At 42.6% G+C, this 25,392-nt stretch overlaps 1 protein-coding gene across 3 annotated transcripts in view; it reads right to left on the reverse strand.

The window, feature by feature from the left end:
• Nucleotides 1–25,392, reverse strand: part of LOC119651282 (protein similar) — a 549,699-nt gene that overhangs the window by 44,021 nt on the left and 480,286 nt on the right. For all 3 annotated transcript variants that reach the window (XM_038054794.1, XM_038054793.1, XM_038054791.1), the window contains exons 9-10: nucleotides 7,566–7,840; nucleotides 6,599–7,241 (exon numbers count right to left, since the gene is read on the reverse strand). In XM_038054794.1, coding sequence (XP_037910722.1) covers nucleotides 6,599–7,241; nucleotides 7,566–7,840 — 918 coding nt within the window. The remainder of the gene's footprint in view (nucleotides 1–6,598; nucleotides 7,242–7,565; nucleotides 7,841–25,392) is intronic.

The following is a 25,392-nucleotide window of genomic DNA, read 5'->3' on the forward strand; positions in this document are numbered from 1 at the left end:
CCAGTAAGGAAGATCCTCCAGGAAACGGGAGGTGACACCTGAAGCCAAGCGGTAATGAAAACCCCAAGCCAAGATGTGACTACCGTGCCGAGGGCTGAATGGTCACAGGGGTTAAGATGTGGGCGTAAACGGTGAACTTTGGGTACCAGGCGACCCCCAGTTTCAACTAGCCTTGTCTTGGCAAAAAGGGGCTCTGCCGAGATCGACTTACTTTGCCTGATAAAATTGAAGCCATGGCAACCAATTATGAAAAAACAAAAACATAAACCTGTTAAGCAAACACAATTAAACCTCGATCATGACGACCCAACCTCCAGTGAAGGGGCAACTTAAGTTCATCGATGGAGAACCTGAATCTAGACTCAGATTCTCCACTTACTCAGATGGGAACCAATCCAATCCGGACCTAGTCCTTAACGAACGAGCCGAAGCAGGCCCCTTCTGTCAGTACTCCTGACCCCAAGCTCCAACCGGCGCCACTTGCTGCGACTAAAGTCTTGCCCATGGATAAGCAGCTGTCTACGGACAGCAAACAGCCTCCGGGCAACGCATAACCCAAGAGCTGTGCCAAGGTTGAGGGGAAAGGAACGGGCACCTGCGGCTAAGGGGAAACCGAGGCGGCAATTTCCCTCGGACGATCCTAACTCTTCGGCACAAAAGGTAGCAAAGAAGGCTCAGCCGGCAACGACTAAGCCTTCATTTGCAGCCAAGGCTATCGAAGCCGATGGATGGGTCTTATATGACGATTCTAATCCATACGGCTACGATACTGAGCAGTGCGAACAGCTTAGGAGGAAACTCCTCCTAGCTGTAAGGACTGCTTCCGCGCAAAGCATTAAGCTTTGCTTTCAGTCGGTAGGTGTATACCGTAAAATGTTACGGCTGAATTTTGCCGACGAAGACACGAACGAGTGGCTCAGGTAGTAGTGCTCCTCCCTCAACGATGTGTGAGAGAATGCACGACTAACCTTGGAAAGGGTCTCTGAGCTTCCATCCATCATCCAATAAGTGCTTCCTCTGGCTTCCAGAAGAAGAGCGGAAAGGTGCTGGAATTCTGGAACAACTTGGTGTGCAGAACAACCTCAACACTTCCACCTGGTTGCTGCTAGACAGCAAAACAGGGGAGAGAGCCGATAGGTCGGGGACTTTTCTCACTATCGGCGTTCCCGAACCCGATGTTAAGAAGGTTCGGGAATAATCAGGCGGCCGACTCTACTATGAGCTAGGGACCGTCACGTTACAAGTGTCAGCCCCTAAAACCATTGAAGGGGACGTCCAGCCCTCGGCACCTTGCTCTGAAACGTAGATGAGGTGCCACATTTCCCAAATAAATTTGCAGCATTGTAAAGCGACTGCGCGGACTGCACTTATCAGTCGTCGGATCAATAGCCAAGACATTTGTATACCACATACAAGAACCGTGGGTTGTTGGTGGGGTAGTCAGGGGCCTAAACTTCCAACATGCTACATGCAGCCAATGTATGCCAATGGAAGCGATCGACACCGCTCCTCTATGGTAGTCTCAAAAGACTTCCAGGCTAATTTGGTTAACGACCTATGCGATGGCGACACCACATCGGCTAAGTTAACCATAAAAAATCAAAAGGGAGATAAAGAGATACTATGATACTCTTCATATTTTCGCTATGACGCAGAAGACGTTCCTAGTGGAACATGCATCAGAGCTATACAATATGCCAAAAGTAGAGGGATAGGGGTAATAGCTGGATGTGATGTCAACGCTCACCACATATGCTGGGGAAGTTCGAACATCAATGCAAGAGGATCGAGACTACTGGAGTATTTAGTAGGAACCGATTTGCAGATCCTTAATTTGTGGTAATGAACCCACTTTCTTCAACGTGGTCAAGGGAGAGGTCATCAACATCACGGTGGCGTCTCCTGACATTGCGGCTCTGATCGGAGAGTGGAGAGTATCAAACGATATCACACTCTCGGATCACAGACGCATTGATTTCGTAATGGAAGACAGATTGGGTGATATATAAAATAGAATTGAGCGCCCGTGTCACGATCCCTGGGAAGCGCACCAAATCCATTTCTGAAATTGAGAAGACAACCCAGATGATCACAACTAGCATGAGAGAAGCTTTCGAAGAAAGCTATCCCCTCAAGATGCCAAAGAAGGGTAAAACATCATGGTAGAACTCGGATTTGGCAAAACAGAGGAGAACGACAAGGATACTCCTCAATCGTGCTCTGAAGTGTGATTCAGGCGCTAGTTGAAATCGCTATAAAAAGGCACAGAAGGCTCTAAAGAAGACCATAAGATCGGCTAAACGATCATCATGGAGACGCTTTTGCGAAGAAACTAACTCTCTTGAGGCAACCTCAAAGCTGAAGTGAATTCTGGTTAAAGAAAGCAGCCAGAAACTGGGTTATTTACGTTTACAGTACGGGAGGTACACAGAAAGCGATGAAGAAACGGCAAACCATTTGCTTGAAGTGCACTTCCCAGGCAGCATCCAAAATCTAATCTCGGGGCCAACAGGTGCGTACAACCCTCAACCGAGAGACTGGAATCTGGCATGCAAAGTAGCATCACTGGAGCGAGTAAAATGGACAACTCGTTTAATAGATACAAGTCTGTATGTCCGGCTGGCATCATTCCTGCGCTAGTAATAGAGGGAACGGATGCCCTGGATCTACATATTCGGAATATATATCGCGCATGCCTAGCACATGCTTATATTCCAATTAAATGGCGTGATGTGAAGGTGATATTCATTCCCAAACCAGGAAAACCCACACCCCAATCCACATATCGGTCGGCTAGAAGTCTATTGAACCAGGATGTGTCAGGGGCTGCCCACAGGGAGGGGTTCTCTCTCCACTGTTATGGCTCTTGGTAATGATAACCCTGCTGTGGCTCCTGGAGGACAAAAAGCCTTCGCGCAAGCATTTGCGGACGACTTAGCCGTAATAATTACCGGCAAGTTTGCGGACACAGTATGTGATCGCTTGAATACAACTCTGCATGAAATCCACAGCGCCTGCAGGGCCTCCACAATGGACTCACGGTGAACGCTAGGAAGACTGGACTAGTTATGTTCACTAGGAACGTCAGGTGGAGCAGCTATACAGTACCCACCTTAACAGGGGCGGAAATTCAGCTGGCATAAACAGTCAAGAACTTAGGAGTACATATCAAAGTTAGCGTGGAAGCACCATATCCAAAATCAATATCAAAAATCCTGCAGATTGCTCTAGTGCTGTAGGAATGCAGCCAACGACGCATATAGGCTCGATACCATTGGGGCGTGGAAAGGTGGCCAATCACACGGTCATGCGTCTATCTGGAAATTTCTTGAAAAACAATGACGCTCAACAGGCTGTGGCTGGCGAACTAATTGAATGGAATGGACGAGGAAGATCCTGCCCAGTAAGTCTGTAAATGTAATATCTATGATAGGATCAAGAAGACTACACACAGGAGAGCCATTTCCCGGCGCTTTGCTTGAATTTGAATAGTGGAAGAAAAGCATTGCACATGTTCGACCTTCTTCGAATACAAAGCTTGGCGCATTTACTCTGGTTTAGTGCCGTATATGTGATGCAGTGAATTGCTGTGTGGTTACGTGCTTAGGAGCACCTGCCTACGAGCACGGCTGTTTATGGCTTGTCAAATGGGATGGAGAAAGACACAAAAGAAAACCATCTAGACGCCAGCGACACACCGACACATCAATACACAAACTACAAGGGATGCCGGTCAGTTAGCTACCTCGTAACTATCCTGCGAATGCCCAATGACATTCCGTCCTCTTTAGAAATTTGATTTGCACTTCCTGTGCGTAGTCTTCTAGGGTAGCCTTGCATTCAGTAGAGCGATGATTTTGAACTTTCGTGTGACAGAGTCGCTCAACGCTACTTGTGTACTAACGATGCATGGAACTCAGAAGCAAGTTCTACTCCAATGTATGTGCGTTCCTTGGCAAATTCTGAGTCAGGAGTAAGCGAACTCAAAGAATCCATGGATACAGCGGAGGATCATGCCAGGGCCAATAATATTTAAAAATATAAAGACCAAAGAAGCGACTGAACGATACTTTGAGACCATTGATCGTTTGATGGTAGATGCTATTTGATGGGATTTTAAGGAAGTTTGTTTGTGCTTTCAAGATTCTTCCAAATAATGCCACGACCGAATTCTGATGTGTATTGTCATCAAGATCATGTCAGAAAGATGGCAAAAGATATTGGACCAATAAGGAGGATATAAATATAATTTGAATTATAAGGACCCAATTTCGGCCAACCACATCGATTAAGGAACGCAAAATTCAAATAGGCGCCCAATGTGGGGTTTCGAATCGCTTCTAAGTAATGAAATGGTCCAAACTTTGACAGTTTTGAATTACTGGACAGTTGTAAAGGGCTCTGAAAGCATTTGCTCCAATCTACTAAGTACGCTCAATAAGACATAAGTGGATACTCCATGGCTCGGCTAGGAAGGATCTGCAAATATGACACATCTCACTGTTCTGTTCTATTCTACTCTCTTCCCATCATGTAGGGGAGATGTTAACCTAAACAACGGACTTAATGATACTATCCATGGATATCAGACTTCAGTGGCATAGATGGAGTCAAAATTGATTAGACTCCGGCCCCTGAGATTAACGATTGGACGAATCATCAACAACACGTGTCCCTGTAGAAACTGAAAGCCAAGGATGAATCGGACTGTCGCATCGTTGATAATGATGATGATAAATGGGCACTTTCGCATTGCAGCCCGATGGGTCTAGTGGATTTGGCTCTCAAGCTTGAGGCTATCAACAACTCCACCTCCGAGAAAACGGTGGTCGTTTCGAAAATAACTTAGAGGCGCAAAAGCCCAAATTGCGTTCAACTCCGCTAAAGAACAAGAAATCCCCCAAGGTGCTACAAAAAAAATGATTCAACATCATGAGCACAACTTGAAATCTAAAAAGACACTAAATTTGTCAAAATTAGGCCTCACATACTGTGAACCACGAAAACCCCAGAAAAATCAAATTGAGGGCGAAAAAATTATCTCATTCTTGTTATATCCATAGAGAAATTGAAGTCAATTCAATAAATCAAATAACCTATCTCCGACATACAGACATTTTGCTACCACTGGGACTCTCTTACCACCCTCATTTCACCCCCGATCTGAAATCTGAAATGTCTATTTCTCTTCAGAGCGTCATTTTCAATTTAAATACTATATTATCTGGATGCTGCAGAAGGCATATAATATCTCATTGTATCTGTTTTTTTCCTCCAATGCTTATGTAATCATTCAGTGAAAATGTCATGTCACATTTTCCTTCACGCTTAGAAACGCACATATCCCATCCATCCGTCCGTCCGTCTACTCACAAGCCAACAGGAGCGAAACGATATCACGTTCGTGAGCTCGAAATCGTATGCAGTATAAAATTATCTACAAAAGACTATTTTTGTTTTCGGTTTTATTAGAATCTTGATTTTGTCGTATTTTTGTTTTTATCTACCTCCTCGCGGTATTTTTCCCGCTCCCCCACTGCTACCCCGCTCCACAAGGGGTTTCGAAAGGGAGACTTTTCTGCTTCAGATTTCGTTAAATGATGCTCAAAACACAAACTTTTCTCAACGATTCTGGTGTCGTGGGGCAGATGCTTAGCTCTAGACAAGATACAGATATTTTCTCAATAAAACCGAACATTTCTCAGGCCATGTAATGGTAGGAGATCTATGCCGCTGAATGCCGGCAAAAAGATGTAAGATGTCGAACGTAAACATTTAATCAAATCTAAATTTATATCTAGTCGAATGGAAAGGAAGCGAGGAGAAAGTGAAATTTTTTAAGTTTTATAACTCTCCATCTGCGATTTTTATTTGCTCAACATATTGGGCCAATTGGTCGATGCATTTCGGATGGATTTTATTTACGAGATTGAGTGACGTCAATCAATTGACGATGGAAGATGAATATCTAAACAATTATAGGACAAACGGTTTCGTCCAGGGCAGAGGCAACTCGTCAGACGCTGCCTCACCTCTGCTCTGGGAGCAGCGTAACCGTGAGTGGCATCAGATGGCAAACGCTCCTTTATATATTTGGAAAAACCCAGGACAAAGGTGAGGCAGCGTCTGACGAGTTGCCTCTGCCCTGGGCGAAACTGTTTGTCCTAAAATTGTTTAATGCTTGGGTGTCATGCCCCAAACGAGGGATCCGCGGACCAAAGACACGTGGGAGAAAGTTGCTCTCCATTTGGTCCGGTCCAACAACAATCCTAAACAATGAATATCTAGTTTTTACTGGCCTCCTTTTCTTAACATCACCAGATTCTTCTAATTGCAATCAATTATTCCTGCGTGTCCTTGTCGGAAACACAGAGCTCAAAGCAAAAATCCTTGAAATCAAATAACTCCTAAGATAAATAGCCAAGCAATAAGACTAAGCCCCAAAAGCAGTTTCTAAATAGAAAATGGATGAGTATAAGAGGATAAGGAGGGAATGCGGAGTCAGGATTAGGAAAATCAATTGTGACTGCTGCGCTTGATTGATTGGCGAATCCAATAAAGCACAGGCAGCCGGCACAGACGACGCTTAGACACTTACAATTTTTATTGAAAACGGGGCTGAAATCATCGATGCTATCCATTAGATCGGTTGTAGCATCATCATTTCTCTCCAAAAGGATTTTACGTCGTTTACAATCATTTCCTGTCGCACTTCCTGACGATGTTGAATCATTCTCTCCCACGTCGGATTGTTGATGATGTTGGTGTTGCTGAAGCGAACTAACGCCACCACTACCACACAAAAGTGCCGCCAAACTTGATTCGTTATCATTCAAACTGTTGGTGTCCTGTACCGTGATAATGCTATTCTTGTTACTGCTACTGTTATGGTTGCTAGTATTGCTACTGCTAGTATTGACCGTTGTGGTTGAAGCTGTTGTTGTTAAACTATTCGAACTACTTGTGTTGTTGCTACTATTATTGCTAAGTGCACTGTTCTGACTATTCTTCAATGCCTCCATTTGTAGTGCCTCCTTGTGCAAGCTTAGCTCCTCCGAGAACGCGCTCCACATTAAATCTGTGAGTAGCGGCAGGTCCTCCTGCTCGTTCATTGGAATATATGGAGCACGCATTGTTAAATCGATATCGTCCTCGACATTCATTGTCATAAATGCGAATTCGTCATCTTGACTTAGTGAATTCGGACTGCAAAGTGATGGTATGCTACTCATTTCAGGACTCTGAAACGAAGGATATTAAATGATAAGTTCATGCTTTCAATTGTTTCATTGAGTTATGTTGAATGGTTGTTCGTTTCTGTGGACTCTTCATGATGTCCTTGTGGCATACAAATCAATTCAGAGCCATCATTCAAGGATTCAAGGATAATGTCCCCGAGAGACAGATTTTATCGAATGACCCTTTTCACGTTAAATTGAATTTGGGTCTCAAACCTCCTATTTCCCACCACAATCATGACCTGAACAGATACCTGATTACACCGAGCCACCTCGAAACCCGTAACCATTCAACATTTTCCAACCCTCCTTATTCACATTACTTACCTTCGACACACTACCCGGCGACAATAAATGCGGCGAACTACTCGTATCGCTCGACTCATCACGGTAATTAATAAATGGATCAATATGATGATTATTGTTATTCTTGCTATTGTTGCAATTACTCTGTTGGGAATCTAATGAATTAATATCATCAGATAGGAGTGTCCCATATGCATCCGGTAATATAAGACTGTCGAGCATTTCGCCGAAGAGTTGTGTGGAGTCATCTAGAGATGGTGCCAAATGCGTTAAATCGTCGGGTTCTTCTTTGAGCACTGAAAAAAGATTGGAAAAAAAATACGAAAATATAGATATATGTTGTTCTATGTAGGACACACACGTGTGGTGTTGAGAGATCATCAATCATCTTTTGACTAAATAAGTTCGCTAATAAATTAAGCTATCACGCTAAATGTGCATATGGTTGATAGCTATCAAATTTGATGAACACGTTTCTCTTTTAAAGGTGAGGTGTGAATTGCTTTCTTGATGAAAAGTGCAGTGTCTGAAGGTGATAATTAGGCTTGTTTACGGGCTATTCCGTTCTTAACAATATATTCCCACATTGTCCTATGGAGAATATAAAATGAGCCCCAAGCAATTCAAAAATCGATCCCTAACCACATCGGATTGCCACCAGGAAGAATTCAAGTGAAATCTTAGTATATCTTTCGCATGAGGCACAGGCTGACTTAAGGGACTAAAGTCTTGACACCTTTCCGTCAAAGATTTCTTCCTAAACTTATTTCTCCAAATCGTAGAGTCCAAAAACGCCCACTTTGTGTGTGCTGATTAATACAAACCACAACTATCTGTGATAATACATGACCTACCCACTGCTACTTTCGCCCTCTAATCAGTTAGCCAGCTAATATTTGACCTATATACGATGTCCTCCTTGATTTGAAATATTGCTTCGGCAGAACTAGCCTATGCTGAATTGTAGCTATCCCATTGGTTTCGATTTATCCACCCCAACGTATAAGACTTTACAATTGAAAAATATATCAATCGACTCTTGCGGTTGTAGGCGAATAACATCCATCAAAAGAGTTTCCTTACAGACCGAAAAAAATGTTAGTCCTGAAAAGCTTTCCATAGGTAAAACATCAAAAGATATCCTAGGCCATCTAAAGAATCCAAAATATTATTCCAAACGTTCTGCGAAGTCAGTACATTGCCTTGGTAATAGTGCGATCGAGAATCCTCCATCACTGTACCAAGATCTTTTCATGTCCACGAGGAATGGATTAAAGTTGCGTCAAAAATTGACAAAAAGGACATTCAGACAAAGTTAAACAATACGAGAGACGACGTTTTCTTTGCAGAATTTCGCACTGGCGACGCACAATGCCGAAAGGGCCCAAAAATGACAAGACAGCAACATCTCTATTTTTAAGGCATCAGAAAATTAGTCCGTGGGGAAACCGAATTTTAAACGATTGAAATATCATTCAGAATCAGGATTGGACTGGGACTAACAGGACTCCCCACAAAAGTCTAGACACCTTGTGATGTACGAAAATTTGCAAACCAAATGTCAAAACTAAAGATTTCTCTTAAAGCGTGGAGAACGAGAGGAAACTGGACGTATGGTCAGCCATTTTTGAAGGGAGTTTGGTAGCCGTTCTTTTACGTGAAAAAAAAAGAAATGGTCTCCTTCGTTGGCTAGAATTATTCTCATACAGTATTTCGGGAATCAGTTCACAGGAGGGACAAAACACTTAAGAGAAAAGCTGATTCCCGAAATACTGTATATGTCTAGTAAAAATCATGCCTTTTATTTGTTGCCTCCTCTCTTTCAAACAAGCAGATTCACCCCTTATTGGGACACTTCGTCTCGGTTTCACATTGAAGTCCTCACTTGATGTTACTGTCAAAGGCAAATTTCACATAGTTAATTGGTTTTACAGTCCGAAAGATGTGAAATTGTGCGAGACCTATCACCACCTCATGGGTACCCAAAGCGAGAAGAGGCCTTTGCCTTGTAATCAACCAGGCACCTCTTGCGCTCCAATCATCAGGTTCAATGGATACAATAAAACCTCAAAGACTCGAACATTCCTTCTGCTTACCTTCTCCAAGTCTATATCATCAACGGGGAGCAAAAAGTAGAAGACCCCTCTTTGATGTAATCGGGCAGAGGCACTTGCCCCTTAAGACCAAGAAACCCCCACTCCATACTCACCACGTAGCACCGAAGTTGAACTTTATCTTCGGTGAAGTAAGATTCTGATAAATTTCGCAAAGGTTAGATTGAATTTAACAAATTGGTTCATTCGAAAAAGGCATAACTAGAGGGCCGCAAGGAGAAATTTTGTGGGGTTCTGAGTCATAGTCCTCTGTGTTGACGAGTAAGAAGATTTCACTCAGGAGCCATTCAGCTTTTTAAGAAAAGATGGGCTCTTATGTTCCTTGGCGAGAAGTTTACTAAGTCCCTCAGACCCAGTAATGCCTTCAATGATCTAACAGTAATCCAACAAGCAACGCTTCCTGACAGTCCTGATTGGCGTTATTATATGGCAGCCACTATTTGCGCCTATAATAGACGTTGAAAACTTCCCTGATCAGCTTCTTGATATTGGAGAGGCATTCATTCCACCACGGTGAGAATGTCCTTTTGCTGGACTCTGAAAGGCAATTTCGAATGCTTCCTACAGAGCCTCAACTTTTGACTATAGTTCGTCTTTGGTGTTAATGTTACTATTCGGAGAACCAGTCTTGATAACTTGACCAAACTAAGTCGATTCTCCTGGGGTCTCTGAACAACGAGATTTAGACTGAAAAGTATCCAATAAGGATCTCTGATCTAATACTCCCCAGTTCTCCACCCTGAAAACCGATTAAGATGATATCAAGGACCTACTCTCAGCGGTTACACAATTTTCCAAAGTGGGAAGATGAAGGTTAGTTACATCCTATTTTACACGCTGACAGCTTTGTGTTAATAATAAAATCAAGGAGAGATTTACCACTTCCGTTGATTTCTAAAATGACTGACTGTGTACAGCGCAACCTATTAACTATTTGGCATCAACAGCTGATAATGAGGCGGAAAAGCATCGGCATCGAAGAGACGTCACATTGCCATCTTCCGCGGAAATAAATACTACTTCGTCGTTTCTTCTCTCCACCCCAAAGATTGTCCAGGATATGGCAAATCTAGTTTCGACGAATAAGCGATATTCGCAGACAAGTTCGCTTCGTCGGACCCTTCCGTTTCCCTCGTACACGTACACGTAGTACACACCAACCGCACTCCTCATACCTGTATATTTCTCCAGCAAACAACATCCATATACCGGTGGAGTTAGTAGCGCTACAACTCAGCATGGCCCAGCTGATACCTCTGGCTAGGCAAGCAATCGAAAGCCAGGCCCCTGCCTCCGGCATCGATCAGCAGCAGAGAGGACGGCCGAGATTAAGGGGACGCAGCCGACCAGGGAGCCGCCTCAACTCTTCAACAGCCAACCTAGACTGGTACTGGGAAATGCAGAGTGCATTGCCTCCTCAAAAGCCGTAACCAGGAAAACTGGCAAAAACACTTCGGACTCAAGTGGCCAGTGCTACTACAAGCATTCCCTTAGAAAACCGTCTGCATGTATTCGATCGCAATACCCGTGTCAAGTTCCTGATCGACTCAGATTCTGTCATGTCTCTGCTTCCTAAGGTTTTCATCAAGAGGAAATCGTTTCAACACCAGGATCTCACTCCCCACGCAGCTAAAGGTCTCAGAAATGAGCAAGATGCAACATTTAAAATAGTAGAAGATTAGTTTTTGAGAAATTCGAATTCGAAAGGACTGAAATGTCATTTAAGATCAGGATTGAACGATAACTAGCCGGACTCCCTTTAAAAATTTAGGCGGCCTGTGATGTACTAAGATTTAAGAAGATAATGCCAAAAAACAGGACATAAGAACGTGGAAAATGTAAGACTTTAGACCAGTCTTGCGGTTGTTGCTTCCTCGCCTTCAAACCATCCGTCCACCAAGTTTCGTTCGGATCGGTTTAGGCGTTTTGGTGAAAAGTGGCTGTGACAGACACACAGACAGACAGTAAATCGATTTTAATTAGGTTTTATTTTGCACAAAATTTTAATAAGAAATGGAGGAACAAAGAAACATATAGTGGGCGATGAAAGAAGGCCACGCAACTGTGGCTAACGTTGAGATCGTGGCATAACTTGAAAAAACATAAATCAGCGCTCGATCGCGTTGCCGGGGATAAGAATCGAAAAGTAAGGACTAAAAAAAATATAGGGACAAACGATTTCGTCCAGGGCAATAAGGACTAAAAACCGAACAGATTGTGTGGAAGAGGAGGAGGGGCATAATTTGAAGCTAGGGCCCGGGGATTCAATCCTTATGACTTTGTCCGTATCACAGAAGTACTAAGAGGGTAGGGTAAAATTTCGGGCTTGGAAAAGAAAATTTGAAATACAGAAAAGGGCTGGTCCTGGTTGTAGAGCATTTCAAAAAATGAGCCTTCAAGCGAGGAATGTCTGAATCCGATAATCGTGGCTAACAAGTACGACCTGATTGTGAGGAAACTTGTATGGTACCGATCTCATTTATGCATCAGAACTCTGAGTGGCAACCACATAGGGACGAAAAGTTCTTGTAGAATAGCCAGTGGTCACCAATGTACTTCCCTTTAGAGAAAATAAAATTATTCCCGAAGCTCTGACATGTATCTGAAAGATCAGAAAGGGCAACATATCCATATTTTTCTAAGCTTGGCTAAAGATTCTAACACAGATAAAAGAGCTGTCGCCAAATGGCCATAGCTTTCAAAAAGAATTGTCATAAAACTCCGAATACTTCCGCTAAATAGTGAACACATCATGTTGCTAGCAAGGCCGCTGAGAGAGGGGAGGAAATGGATTGAATCTCCTAAATACCGAATTGTGACTTTCATAAAATCAAGTTGAATTTGAAATCGGAGTTTTCACAATAGGTATGGATTTTTTCCCTACGACCCTGGCTTGTGGTCTACATAAGAGTTGACGTAGATTTCCGCAAATGTCATTAAGTATGAAAGCCCAAAACGAAATAAAATTGTTGAGTTAGGGAAAGATAAGAACGCGAAGAGAGATCTGACCAAAGCAAAACAATCTGACGATATAAACTAATTATTAATATAAGTAGCCCCCCCCCCGCCTCATTCATAGCTAAGCTGCATTTCCGGAGGGTTCATGTGGTCCGATGAACTGGTTCAATTGACATGATAACCAGAGGGCATAATTCGAACATTCCTCCTACCTAACTTCTCCGAGTTAGTCAGACTTGTTTATACGGATGAAGGGAACAAGTGGTGGCCGAAATACCGGCAAGACCAATAAACAATAGTTCATCATCTAAAGAGCTATGAGTCGCCGGGAGCCATAGGAATTATAGCTAAACTGGCCAAATGAGGAGGTGACCAACTACACCAACCAGGGTACCCAATTAACTGTCGCAACATGCCATTGATACTGCGTATACCAATAGAAAGGAAGTCCATACCATTTGCGATTCAAGTCGGCCCTATTGAAGGTTGTTAACTATTTTTTGGTCACCTCCTCCAGAATTCGAAGCTGCTCACCTCGTAGCATGTTAGTGCACCTCTTCCTAACTTTCATTATTCTTCTACAGAATAAGATTTTTACCATTTCCTCAATTCTCCAGTTTTCCTCATGCATTGACCTGAAATCGTGTACTATCGGGATTAGATGTCCTACCAACGTAGGAAGAGCTGTTTTTAAATGATGGACGACCTAGACTAATTATTGACAGTTGCCCACCTTTGACCACCCCCAGTGCATTTACTATGGATGAGCAAAGGTGGACGAGGACCATCCATGGAGTGACAGAAAAATCCCCCAGTCCTCGTTTATAGTCCATACTGGCCTCATTATTAAGTCGCCATGTCCGGGTTATGTAGAAGGGGTGGGTGGGTGAAGCTGCAAGTACTTATTTTCTTATTTTTTACTTCACATGAATTAACTGCAACGACTTTAATCCACATGCACGTGCCACACCTCCATGCCTTACTTATCATGAAGTGACAAAGTAATTATACCCTCACCACGTTTAAATGCAATAATAACTTTACAATAATTATCATACCCGCTCTGTGTTAAAAAGCAATAAACAATGACAGCTAATGAACGCATCTATATATTAACAGAAACAATGTTCCGCTCAAAGAGGTATAATTTTAATGTTTCGCTCTAATAGTGTGAAGCCGATAACGTATATGCGAAATAAAACCTGACGTAAAACGGCCAACACCCTTGCAACCCCTCTTCATCGTTGCACCTATCATTCGGAATGAATCACGTAATGATAACATACCTCCATTTGTCTACTCTGGAGATACCTATCTCAATATCGTTTATTTACATGTTGTGTAACAGAATCCACCCCAGGTAAGTATGAGTTAAGGCTCTGATGATGATCTCATGACGATTGAGTGGAAACGTACGGTTGGGGGCTGATGGTAGACTTGTTGAGGCTCGTGGACTTGAAACTTCTCAAAATAAACTCTGGTAACCGGAGCAGTATCAATGCTATGGCGTCACTTTGGCACTGATAATGTACTCCTTGATTTGAGTGTAGACATCGAGTTGAATGAAATTTTATGGCATCACTTATCAGCCTTCAAGTTCAAGGTCCGCATGTGAACAGCTTCAAAAGTAGCCTCGTTTGCATGCATACTCCAAACAAACGAAACCCTATCACCTTGAACCATATTCGAGATAAGTCTAGCGAACTCACGCTGCAGAGAAATGACGATTAGATTCCAAAAAAATCAAAGTGTTGTCAAGTAGTACGGTCAGAAATAAAGGGGATGAATTCTGAACAGAGAACGTCATTTTTAAGAAGAGAAGTCATAGAAGTAGTTCATAACAAAGGACTGAATCAAAATGATAAGATGACGTACAAGTTATAAGTCCTTCCAAAAAATAATGAGCCAATAAAGTTGTACAAACACACAAGCACCCTCTCCACCCCATTACCTAACCAAAGATAACATCCCCCTCCTCCTCCCCCACAAATGATTTCCCAACAAAATTGGAAAGATAAATTAGTGAAATGGTTGCACACAATTTGTGTTAGATTACTATTATTGTTATAGCCATTACATTGGTGTTTATTTCGCCACATAAATCTAACGACCAGTAATAAATTGTGGTCCTTGTAATATCCGTCCATACTGAAAAGAAGTACATGCATGACTACCCGGAGTTCCTGTGTACTGGGTCCTTTCCGTCAGAGCACATAGGTGCACTTTTACGAGTGATAAATTGTATTTTACTGAAGAAACCACCGCTTCAGAGCCAATATATCTAGAATTTAGGAATTTTCTTTTTTAAGGGAAAATAAACCTGACTAGATGAACTGTATGGAATTATGTATGTGCCATGAGTATCTATTTGTCTATTGTGTACTGGAGTACCGGAATATCCTATCCTATCCTATCCTGGCGGCTGAAATTTATAAAAATTTCAGATACTGCCAGGCGCTCTGTGTGGAGTAGACAAATTGGGGATGGTAATGCATAATTCGAATTTGCTTAGTACCAGGGGAAGATTTATAGACAATGTAGCAAGTTTTACATTAGGTAGACGTAGCAGTTTCTAGAGTTAGGAGTGGTTAGCTTCATAATGTGGAATATAAATTAGAATTTATGAGAACTTTCCAGAGACTTGTTTGAAGATTTGAAGACCGAAAATTCACAATATTTTTGGTCTTGGGGCTGGTGTATTAGATGAAAATCCCTTCTTTCCTTTTCTTGATTATCCAAGTATCTGTCCTGCTTATTTATGATACAATAAAGTCAAATTTAGATGCTCAGAACGTGACATTTGAAAGATGCGATCGTAATTTTGGCGTTGATTTTAAATAGGCATTAATCTTGCTTTGTGGTCCATGTTCAGATACTTTTCATATCGAATGAAAATAATCTAAATGGCTTCAATTTAAAACAATAATTTTCTCCACTTTTATCCTCATATCAAGAATATAGGAACTACAATAGCTGGTTCCCGTCATGTGAACTGACCTCTTCCATTGGCAAACCTAGGAAAAACCTGGAAAAACCAGAGGAAGAACTTAGTATTGAAATTCCTATCCTAGCATTGACAGCAAGCTGTTGTTTTAAAGCCCCTTTTCGGCTCCTAAAGCTTCCAAAAGAAATTATACCAAAACGACATTTTAACTTAAGGTTGGGGGCATGCCAAGTTGGGAAAATGACACACTATAAAGGTGCCAAAACAAAAGCGAATCAATTAGAGCTACATTTTGTCCTAGGTCACTGGAACTGACGTTGTGAAGTTAGGATAAGGCTATGAACTATCATACCCACTAGGGATTCACTTGTGTGGGATCCTTATCATGTCTCAGAAACCAGGCCAGACCGGCTAGAAAAATATGCAGTGTTTTGCGTTTCTTTGCTTGGTAGCCCTCCTTTTTTTCTCTCATCGCTGAAGGATATTGATGCACAAATAGGACAACGATTTTTTGTTGCTTGTGTTCACTGGTCAGCGATTTACTGTCTGAATGGTTGCTAATGAAGTACATTTAGAAAAATAACCTGCGCATATGGTCCTAGCCCAACGTTTGGAGTTGATTGAGTTTATTGGGAAGGCATAATCCCCTGAGCGTGTATTTTTCAAGGAATTAGTAGACGACGTCGATTATACTTTTCTTTTTGTACAAGGTAGGATGGAATTCGTCAGCAACTTTGTGCAAACACAGGAGGGGTATATCCGGACAACATTCTCAAAGAGATGCTGAAGAGCGCGGACAAATAGAGTCGTGTTGGCTATTCCATTCGGGTCCTTTTTCCTACGAAGTAGATTGATCTCAAATGGTGAAGAAACCGGAAGGCCGGGAATTCTTTGGAAAGGAAATACAGGAGTGACACTGAAAAGACATTGAAAAAAAAGTAGAAAAACCTTTACATATGCACCTTGGTTTACGAAGGATGTGAGACCACGTGAGGCAAGCATATTACACCAGATGAGGACTACTTTGAAAATAATAAGAATTTTTTGGAAAGGCAATAAAAGCAGCTAAGATTAGGAACAAGGATGGTAATGTTGAAATTGAAATAGAAAGGATTTGAAAAGGTTTTGCTTCCAAAATGAGTAACTAATTCCAATGTCTACTACAACCCGCCTAATCTATGCAATTTTATCAAGTGATTAATGAGAAAGAAGACAAGAAACACGTCTTTGATAACTCAGAAAAAATTGAAGACCTTGGTTGAGAAGCTTTTATTTGACCTCGCCTCTCTTATTGGACTTTATCAGTTAGAAATCCAAGAAGCTTTACCAAAATAGAGAAGCGGCATATAACACTCGAAATATAATAAATCAAATAAATCACTAAAAATGTGGTTTTTGATCCATTCCCTGAACTGAGTAAGGCAAAGTATTCTTCTCCAAATAATGCATCATCATTATAATAATTATCAATGGCACAAGAACAGGCGTCTAGATCTGGGTTACCAGCGGCCTGTGATTCTGGTATACGTCAACGCTCCAAGTGAAAGAGAGTCAGACCCTTCTTCTGTCATTGGCATAGTGCGAGATATAGAGACACAGATAAGGCTATTAGACCATGATTTTTTTTACGAGCTTCAATATCAGTGAGGTTCTCAAATCGAAAGAGAGAAAGTTATATGTACGTAGCAATGTAGAAATGCTGTGATAACTAGGGCATTCCCAAACTGATCTGAACCATTTTACGGGAGAGAGAAATATTTGGACAGCTAAGGCACGAAAGTGTGCCTTATATCCAAAAGCCCGGAATACAAGAGGTCCTTAACACAAGTCCCAGATGAGGTTGATACAAACCAGCCTCAACCACTACGAGGCGGCGTAGGATCTACACTTCTATCTCATCCGCGAGAAAAATACTGATGTAGCCACAATTAGTGAGCCATATCGAAATCACGGTGATGGCATTTGTACCAAGGATCAAACGGGCCAAGCAGCGTTATGGACTTGCGGAGAACAAGCCTTCGAGAAAATAATGGAGCATCCGGAGAAAGGCTTCATCAGGGCGAAGGTGAATGGAGTTCACATATACCGCTACTATGCTCCACAAAGCGCTACATTTATAATAATAAGCATATCCTGAGCACTTAGATTCTGAATGCCACAGGGCGTTGATCGACTATAATAGCAGGTGATTTCAATGTGTGGGCTCTTGAATGGGGCAGTCGGACAACGAATGTATGAGGGCGTGTTCTGCTCGAGGCATTCGCGGAGCTAGATGTGGTACTCGCGAACTTTAGGACCACATACCCTCCTTTCAGGGAAAAGGGCTTGGGGTCTATAGTGGATTTGACATTCGTGAACGCCCCTTTAGTCAGCAAAGCCACTTGGCAAGTTTATGAGGACTACACTCACAGTGATCACCACGCAATCTACATGGAGATCAAGGGCGAATCGAGCTTGAAAAGAGCTCCAATAAATTGCAGAGTTCAACGGCGAAAGCTTTCGATGGGTACATGTTCTCTGCGGCACTTGAGTCTGATTGGTACACAACGGATGATGAAAACATGCGATGCCACGATGCCCAGAAAGCGATTGTTCCTCAGTTGGCAGCCCAACTACTGACGAAACAATGAAATAGCAAGTTTGCGAGCTGCATGTTTCCGGATAAGGAGGCCCTATCAGAGGCTCAAAGGAAAACCCGGTAGCGAAGATCGAGAGACGCATAGACAACTGCGTAGCCATCTAAAAGCGGCGATTCGCCAAAGCAAAAAGAACCGCTTGAAACAGTTGTACGAAGATTCTAACATAAATCCTTGGGCGAGGCCTACAAGGTGGTAATGAATAGGCTGCGGAGATCACCCTAGTTGACCTGTCCGCGTCTCCTGAAACAGATTGTTACCAGTCTGTTTCTCCACGACCAAGACAGCGGAAAACAAACGGCGTCCCAGGTCAGCGAGTGCCTTATACCTCCAATTACCGAGGAGGAGCTACGGGAAATATGTGGTAGGATCGGCGACAATAAGGCCCCAGGTTTGGATGGCATCCCCAACTGAGCTTTGAAGCTGGCAGTGATGAACAGGATCGAATTCTTGAGCAATTTCCGTAATTCCAAGATTCCTAAGAAACATCACAGATGCCTTCCACCTATCTAATTTGAAAACGAACACATGTTCAACTTTAGTCTGGGATTATAGTAACATGGCCTCTCATCCACGTCCACGTACCTGCATATAATTTTCATTACTCTCCTTGCTCGCAAGAAATCCATGTCCTCCCATTGTCCTGCGCCCTGCTTGATTGGAAGGTACATTCAAATGCTTCTTATATCCTTTTCACTTTAAGAAAATAACCGTCGGTTAACTACATTAACCTCAAATTCCAAATTCGACTACCCTAAACGTAAAGCATTAACTAGTAAACTAAAATCGGCAAAATTTTTTCGTTAAATTAATCCCAGCAAATCTTTCCAGCTTGAAGAGTCCACTAAATCTCTTAATTCTCAATGGCCTATACTGAATAGTCCAATTATTTTGTTATGGTTGTGCTATTGCTGGCACTACTGACAACTAGATGTGAGGGAGTTGAAAGACATGAAGTCTGCCAGGCGCTAGTAAAGTTGCATAGGACTGAGCTGCGTGTGAGTAGTGTAAATTTTTAAGATCGCTGGAGTATCAAAATAACCAGCGGTTGAATTGAAAAAAATTGTTGTTGATAAACAGAAGATGTTCGAGTTTTTAATAGGACCCAACTTAATTCGTGATCACGTGTATAGAGGGAAGTTAGACCTTTCAGATGGTATATAGGTTGCGGGGTTCAGGTGCCGGAAAAATTACCGAAAAGTGGAGGAATCTTTTGAAAAACTTTAAACGCTCGTATCTCCGTTAATATTGAGAATTTCGAGAAAAGGAGCTTAGTTCTTGATCACTTGTATAGAGGAGAGGTTGGGGGGTCCAGGTGCCGGAAAAATGGTTGAAATAGCATAGGTTGCGGCTTATTGTGTCAGCATAGTTTGAACTCAGAAAATTAACAAAGACAGTCCTCTTGGTTCTTCTTCTTATGGGTAGATTTCCATAAAAGTCTCAGTCGTTACTGCGCCTGTCTGGCCAAAGTGTATATGTATGTCTGTACAAATAGCAGACAGTGTTTAGGAGTTCTAGCCAGAGACGGAGTACAGAGGAATGTTCACAATGATTTCAGACAACAAAGGGCCTACTTTCTCGTTGAATGATCAATTCTTCGACAGGACAAGAGATGAGTACCATCACCAGTTTCCACCACCCCATATCTACTCAGCGAAATATTCCGCATTGACTTCAGACACTATAATCCAAAGTAAGAAAACATCAGACGTAACAAGACGGCACTTAGCAAAAAACAACTAAAACTACTAAAAAACTCTGCGATATCAACGTATTATAAGCTTACGATAAGTGGATGAGCAAATTAATTGCAAGGGAACAGCAGGGGTTGAGATATCATTAAAAAACCGACTTATCTTCTCTGTTAATATTAAATACAAATTTTAAGCACTATTTTGACTTTATTTGGATAATAAGGCCTTATTATCTTTGATTCACACCTAAACAACACCCCTTTACCCAAATCGCCAAAAACAAACACTTTGAAGTACATTCAGTCTCCCCCCACCCTCATTTTGAACTTTTGAAATCACGAGTGGCTTCACATCATGCAACAATCTACAGGCAAAAAATTGAATCACCGGAAAGAGGTATTTTCCCCTTTGATACAAGATTACATAACAAAATTCCAGATTGAGACGTAATGTATCTTTTTTCGCACATACATACAAAACAAATTACAGTCATGCAAAATGCAGAATAGATGAAATAAAACGTAAAAAAGAACTCTGAAATGGTGACTGATTCGCAGATTAGTCGAGCCGAATTCAGTTGAAAGAAATAATGAGTACATAGTTCTGGACTTCATAGTTATTTGCGTCTCATTTGATAAAGAAGATTTCAGATTGGTTGTGACTTTTCCAGATCTTTTTTATTGTGCTCATTGTATATTTGCTGAAAGCTTTCTTCGGGAATCAAATTTGGAATTTAGGAGTAAAAGCGGACCATACGCAACAAAAAATGTGTACTTTGTACTCCAACACTCAAAACTTACAGAATCATCGTTTACTTTAGATGTGGAAATCAAAAGACCATTCAGTTTGTTATTTGGTACTAAAAAAACACCCACCCGCATTCCTAATCATCAATTAACTAAATCCAACAGTGTAGAGCGCCTAAAACTGCAAAAACAAAAACAAAAAAAGATTCTATCTCACAACCAGCTATACGCGTACTATTCTATCTATTTCCATTGTATCCACTTTTATTATTTCTCTCCTTGAAACATGTCTAATTCGAATCTAACTGCCATTATTTGGAGAGCCACGTGCGTTACAATTCGAATGATAGGCCAGAAATAACGAGACCAAAGGAAAATTAGGGAAATCGAACAATTGTCTAGAAAATCAGAGGAGTAAGCTGTTCTGGTCTCCCTGAATGGGACGACATAAATGGCAGCACGGGTGGGTATCCAAAAAAAAAAAACATGTGAAAAGAAAAGTCGAAAAAGATACTAAGGAAAATCCGTCTGTCTTCGAGAAAGAACTAACTTCTTTGATGTTATTTGTATTTGTTGGGCCGAAATATGTTGTGCCGAAGGGACTTTGTCAGAGACGGCATGGTGGCATTATGACAAATAATAGGGCTAATAAGAATCCAAGTCCAAAGTATCTAGTTAAAGAATAGAATCTGTTGAGATTGGAGGGGCATTTCCGTGGGTGTGGAGTGAATTGTGTTTTTGAATGTAAAGATAGAAAATACAAGTAAATGTAATGGGCGAGTGAACACATGTACTGATGATTTTTGTAGGAGGACATCATATAATTATTTTGATAGTGCAGAACCATTTAAATGCAAGTCATATGATACCAAAGAAATAGTAAACTGCATGGCGATTTCAGGACTGGACCATGCTGGGGTCGACTACACTTACTTGCGAGGACTCTGACACTTGTGATTATTGGCACTGATCATTCAGTTGCACCCAGGCAAGCGAGAAATAGACGCTCAAAGCTGAAAAGACGGGGTTATTTTTCAGTAAAGATGCTCTGACGGTGCAAGGGCTAAGTTGATTGAACGTCAGTCTTTAAACCTCTTGCTCTAAGTCCAAATCCTGGTTGTGTCATGGATGTTGGTGATTGCCTACGTGGCGCTGCAGGCTACTCTCTTGCACATTCTTAAATGTTGTCATGAATAATGAAACTGAAGTATGGTCTCATGAAAGAAAATAGGAAGAAATAGCAATAAGAAAGTATAGTGGGGGGATGGCCCAAACTTCACTAGAATAAACATATAAAGGGAGAACCTCATTTATGGAACTACTAGCGAATGTATAATAGTAATACTAGTACTTGCCAGACGGTTTTGACCATAGGTACCTTCAGGGCAGGGTTAATAAATTCCATGCTTTGGAGGTAGGAGGACTGCCAAAAATAAGGCACCTCCATATATAACAGATCTTATTTAGCTGTCCAAAGCCCTGACAGAATTGGTATGCGTTCACAATATAACTATTTGTTCTACATAGTATAGCCATAAGTTTTGTCAGTCAAACAAATCTTTATTTCTCACGAAGTAATAAACTAAATCAATCAAAAAGTACACCATTAGAAAAGGGAAACATAATAATAGCAACTCCGCCGTAGCAGGTCCCAAGCCCGGTTGTGGAAGGAGCTGGATAGCTGGATAGCTTCAGTCCGACTGGCTGTACGTACCGCAGCGTCTCAGGGGGTAAGTTAGGAAAGTGCAGGAACTCTGCAGTCTTGCAGATTACTCACTGAGGAAGCTATCCCCACACCTGGCAGTTAGGTATAAAATGCAAATCCATCTATGAGAAGAAAAAGGAATTTAAGGTCCGGTACGGATAACCGGCGGGAGTCGTCTGACTTGGTGATTGGGTCGGGGTCTCGTAATGGACAGCACGGTGTTGAAACGGTTAGGCGTGGGGCGGTTCGACGTCTAGGCGCCACGACGACCAGGAGCATTGCTCCGCCTGCTGCAGCTGTTTCACCACAATCTGTGGCGACCACTTCTGACTGAAGAAATAAACCTCTCCATCACCTGCTCCTACTACGAAATAACAGCGGGGGCGGTTACAACATCTTACCGCCCCCTGTTGCATCAGAGATTCGTCGAGCATTTCCCGCAATTCGCGCATGTGACTGTGCAGCGAGTCGCAGACCTGTACGACTTTATTACTCGCAACGACACAATCCCGGCCACCATCAGGGAGCGTGTTCGACTTGAGGTCATCGAGGAAACTGGTGACCGAGAGTCGATGGGGGCAGAGGCGGCGGCTTCAACAATACCATGCCGCACTGCAGATAACAGTTTCAGTACTCGCCGAAGCACTCTTCTCCACCGTCCAGCTGAGGTTTCCGCTGAGGTTCGGGACGAATTCCAAAGAGCGTGTATAAAATTCTCAGATATGGATCCTTTGCATAGACCAGGTATTCCCAGGCTCTATGCATCTCCAGCAACTCCGGGAATTCTATCTCAAATCAATGATGAGATTGCATATCGGTTGTGTGTCGATATGTCGCGCTCCAATCACTCGTGTATTGTGGTGCAGTTGCGGCTATCAGATTGCACGGTCAGAAGATTCGTTTTCGTGGTATTGGTTTGAGTGACCGAAGAGGTCCACCATGGAAAATTCGTCTGGAACGTCGGCGGAACTCACTAAGGCAGGACATTGGTAGACTGATTCAGATCAGCACTGGCAATGCCAGCAGACGGGTGAGAAATAAAGTGCAGAGGGTTTACCGGAACTATGCCTCAGTGAGACACCCGTAGTTGAAATTCTGGACACACTAAAGTAGAAACTTTCTGTCATATGCAGTCGGACCTTACCAGGACACGGTGCAGGACCCCGCAAACACAAGACCGATTACTTGCTTACTAACCATCTACAAATTCATAACGTCCATTATTAGTGGACGGGGCAATGCGCTCCTCGAGATCAACAACATTCTTTCCGAGAAGCAGAAGGGCTGCCGAGTTGGGTCAAGGGGTTGCAAAGAGGTACTCATTATCGACTCGGAAGTTGTAGGACAAGCAACTAGAGGCCAAAGAAACCTCTTTAGTTGCTATATCGATTATGCCAAGGCTTTTGATAGCCTTCCGCATACCTGGCTAATCGATATCCTACATCTGTATCGCATTGATCCGAAACTAATAAAGTTTTTGGCGACAGTCATGGAAGGGTGGCATACCACCTTATCAGTCCGTACATCTGAGGGTGCTAATACCTCAGAGCCCATCCGTATACGGAGGGGCATCTTTCAGGGGGATTCGTTGAGTCTCGTCCGGTTTTGTATGGCACTGAACCCTCTTTCATGGCTACTGAATGAAGCTAGAGGGCATGATTTTGCAATAAAGTATGGCCTACGTGCTAAGTGCGAACTGACACACTTAATGTACTTAGATGACATCAAGCAATATGTTGGTACTGAAGATCATCTTAGAAGTCTGTTGCAAATAATAGACATGTTCAGCCGTGATATTCGGATGGAGTTTGGATTAGACAAGTGTCGAATCCAAGCCATCCGCAAAGGTCATCACGAGCCGCATGCCGGACATAGCATTGGTGACCTCCACATCGAAGCTATGACCGAGACAGACTTCTACAAGTACCTAGGAATTCTGCAAGGAACCCATGCTCGAGTTGGTGATCTGAAGGAAGCTCTGCTGTCTGAAATCCTGCGACGTGTAAAGCTCGTGCTGAAATCGCATCTCTCGGGGAAGAATAAAATGAGCGCGTTGAATGTATTCGCTATCCCTTCACTGGCTTATGCATTCGGAATATTGGCGTGGACGAAGAACAACCTGGAAAACGTCCAGCGGCGGATACGGACAACTATGTCCAAATTCCGAATGCATCATCCAAAGTCTGCCGTGGAGCGGATGAACCTGCCCTGTGACATCGGAGGTAGGGGCGTGGCTGACGTGGCGGCGCAACATCATCGCCAAGTCAGCGGGTCGACTTGGCGATGATGTTGTGCGCTTACTTTTACAGCAAAGAGCAGGCGAATCTTTGCTGAGACGGAGGGGTCCGTGTGCGCCATTCAGGACGGCGTGGTCGCTACCCGAGCTTATAAAAAGCTCGTCATGAAAGAACGGGTGGAAAACGACCAGTGCAGAATTTCTGGCTGTACTGTACTCTATATAACAGGCCTGACGTACTGTTAGTTCACAAGACGGGTCGCTCCGCGTATATTATTGATGTTGCTATCCCCCATAATAGCAACATTGAACGGAAATACGTGGAGAAAAAGCCATTGGCTCGGGAAATCAAAGAAATTTGGCGTCTCGAGCGGGTGGTTGTAGTTCCCATAATATTGTCAGCTACAGGTATTGTACCTAAATCCTGGGATTTTCGCACAGTCTGATTCAAATCATGCAGAAGTACACCATTCTGCATACGTACTCGATCTTGCGGGGAGTACTCGACGGATTCTCCCATCGACCTACCACAGGCCACTACCACCAGCGCCCCTTTAGTTTTTAAGTAGATAGGATCGTCCGAGCCTAAATACTTGGCACTTAGTGCTAGTATTGGGCAAAATCCGGCATCTACCGAGATTGTGATAACTCGGAAATAATCGTTGGCGCAGCAATCCATATTAGATCAGGGCGTTGAAGTACGTTAGGGCACTTCATTGAAGGCTATAATGGTGCACTACAGTACACTGTAGAAGGTAATGTGGTCAGCATTGCGCTCGCCCGAGATTATTACCCTGATTTGACTCAGGTACTCA

This window comes from Hermetia illucens, chromosome 3 (genome assembly GCF_905115235.1).
Source record: "Hermetia illucens chromosome 3, iHerIll2.2.curated.20191125, whole genome shotgun sequence".
NCBI classification, from domain to species: domain Eukaryota; kingdom Metazoa; phylum Arthropoda; class Insecta; order Diptera; family Stratiomyidae; genus Hermetia; species Hermetia illucens.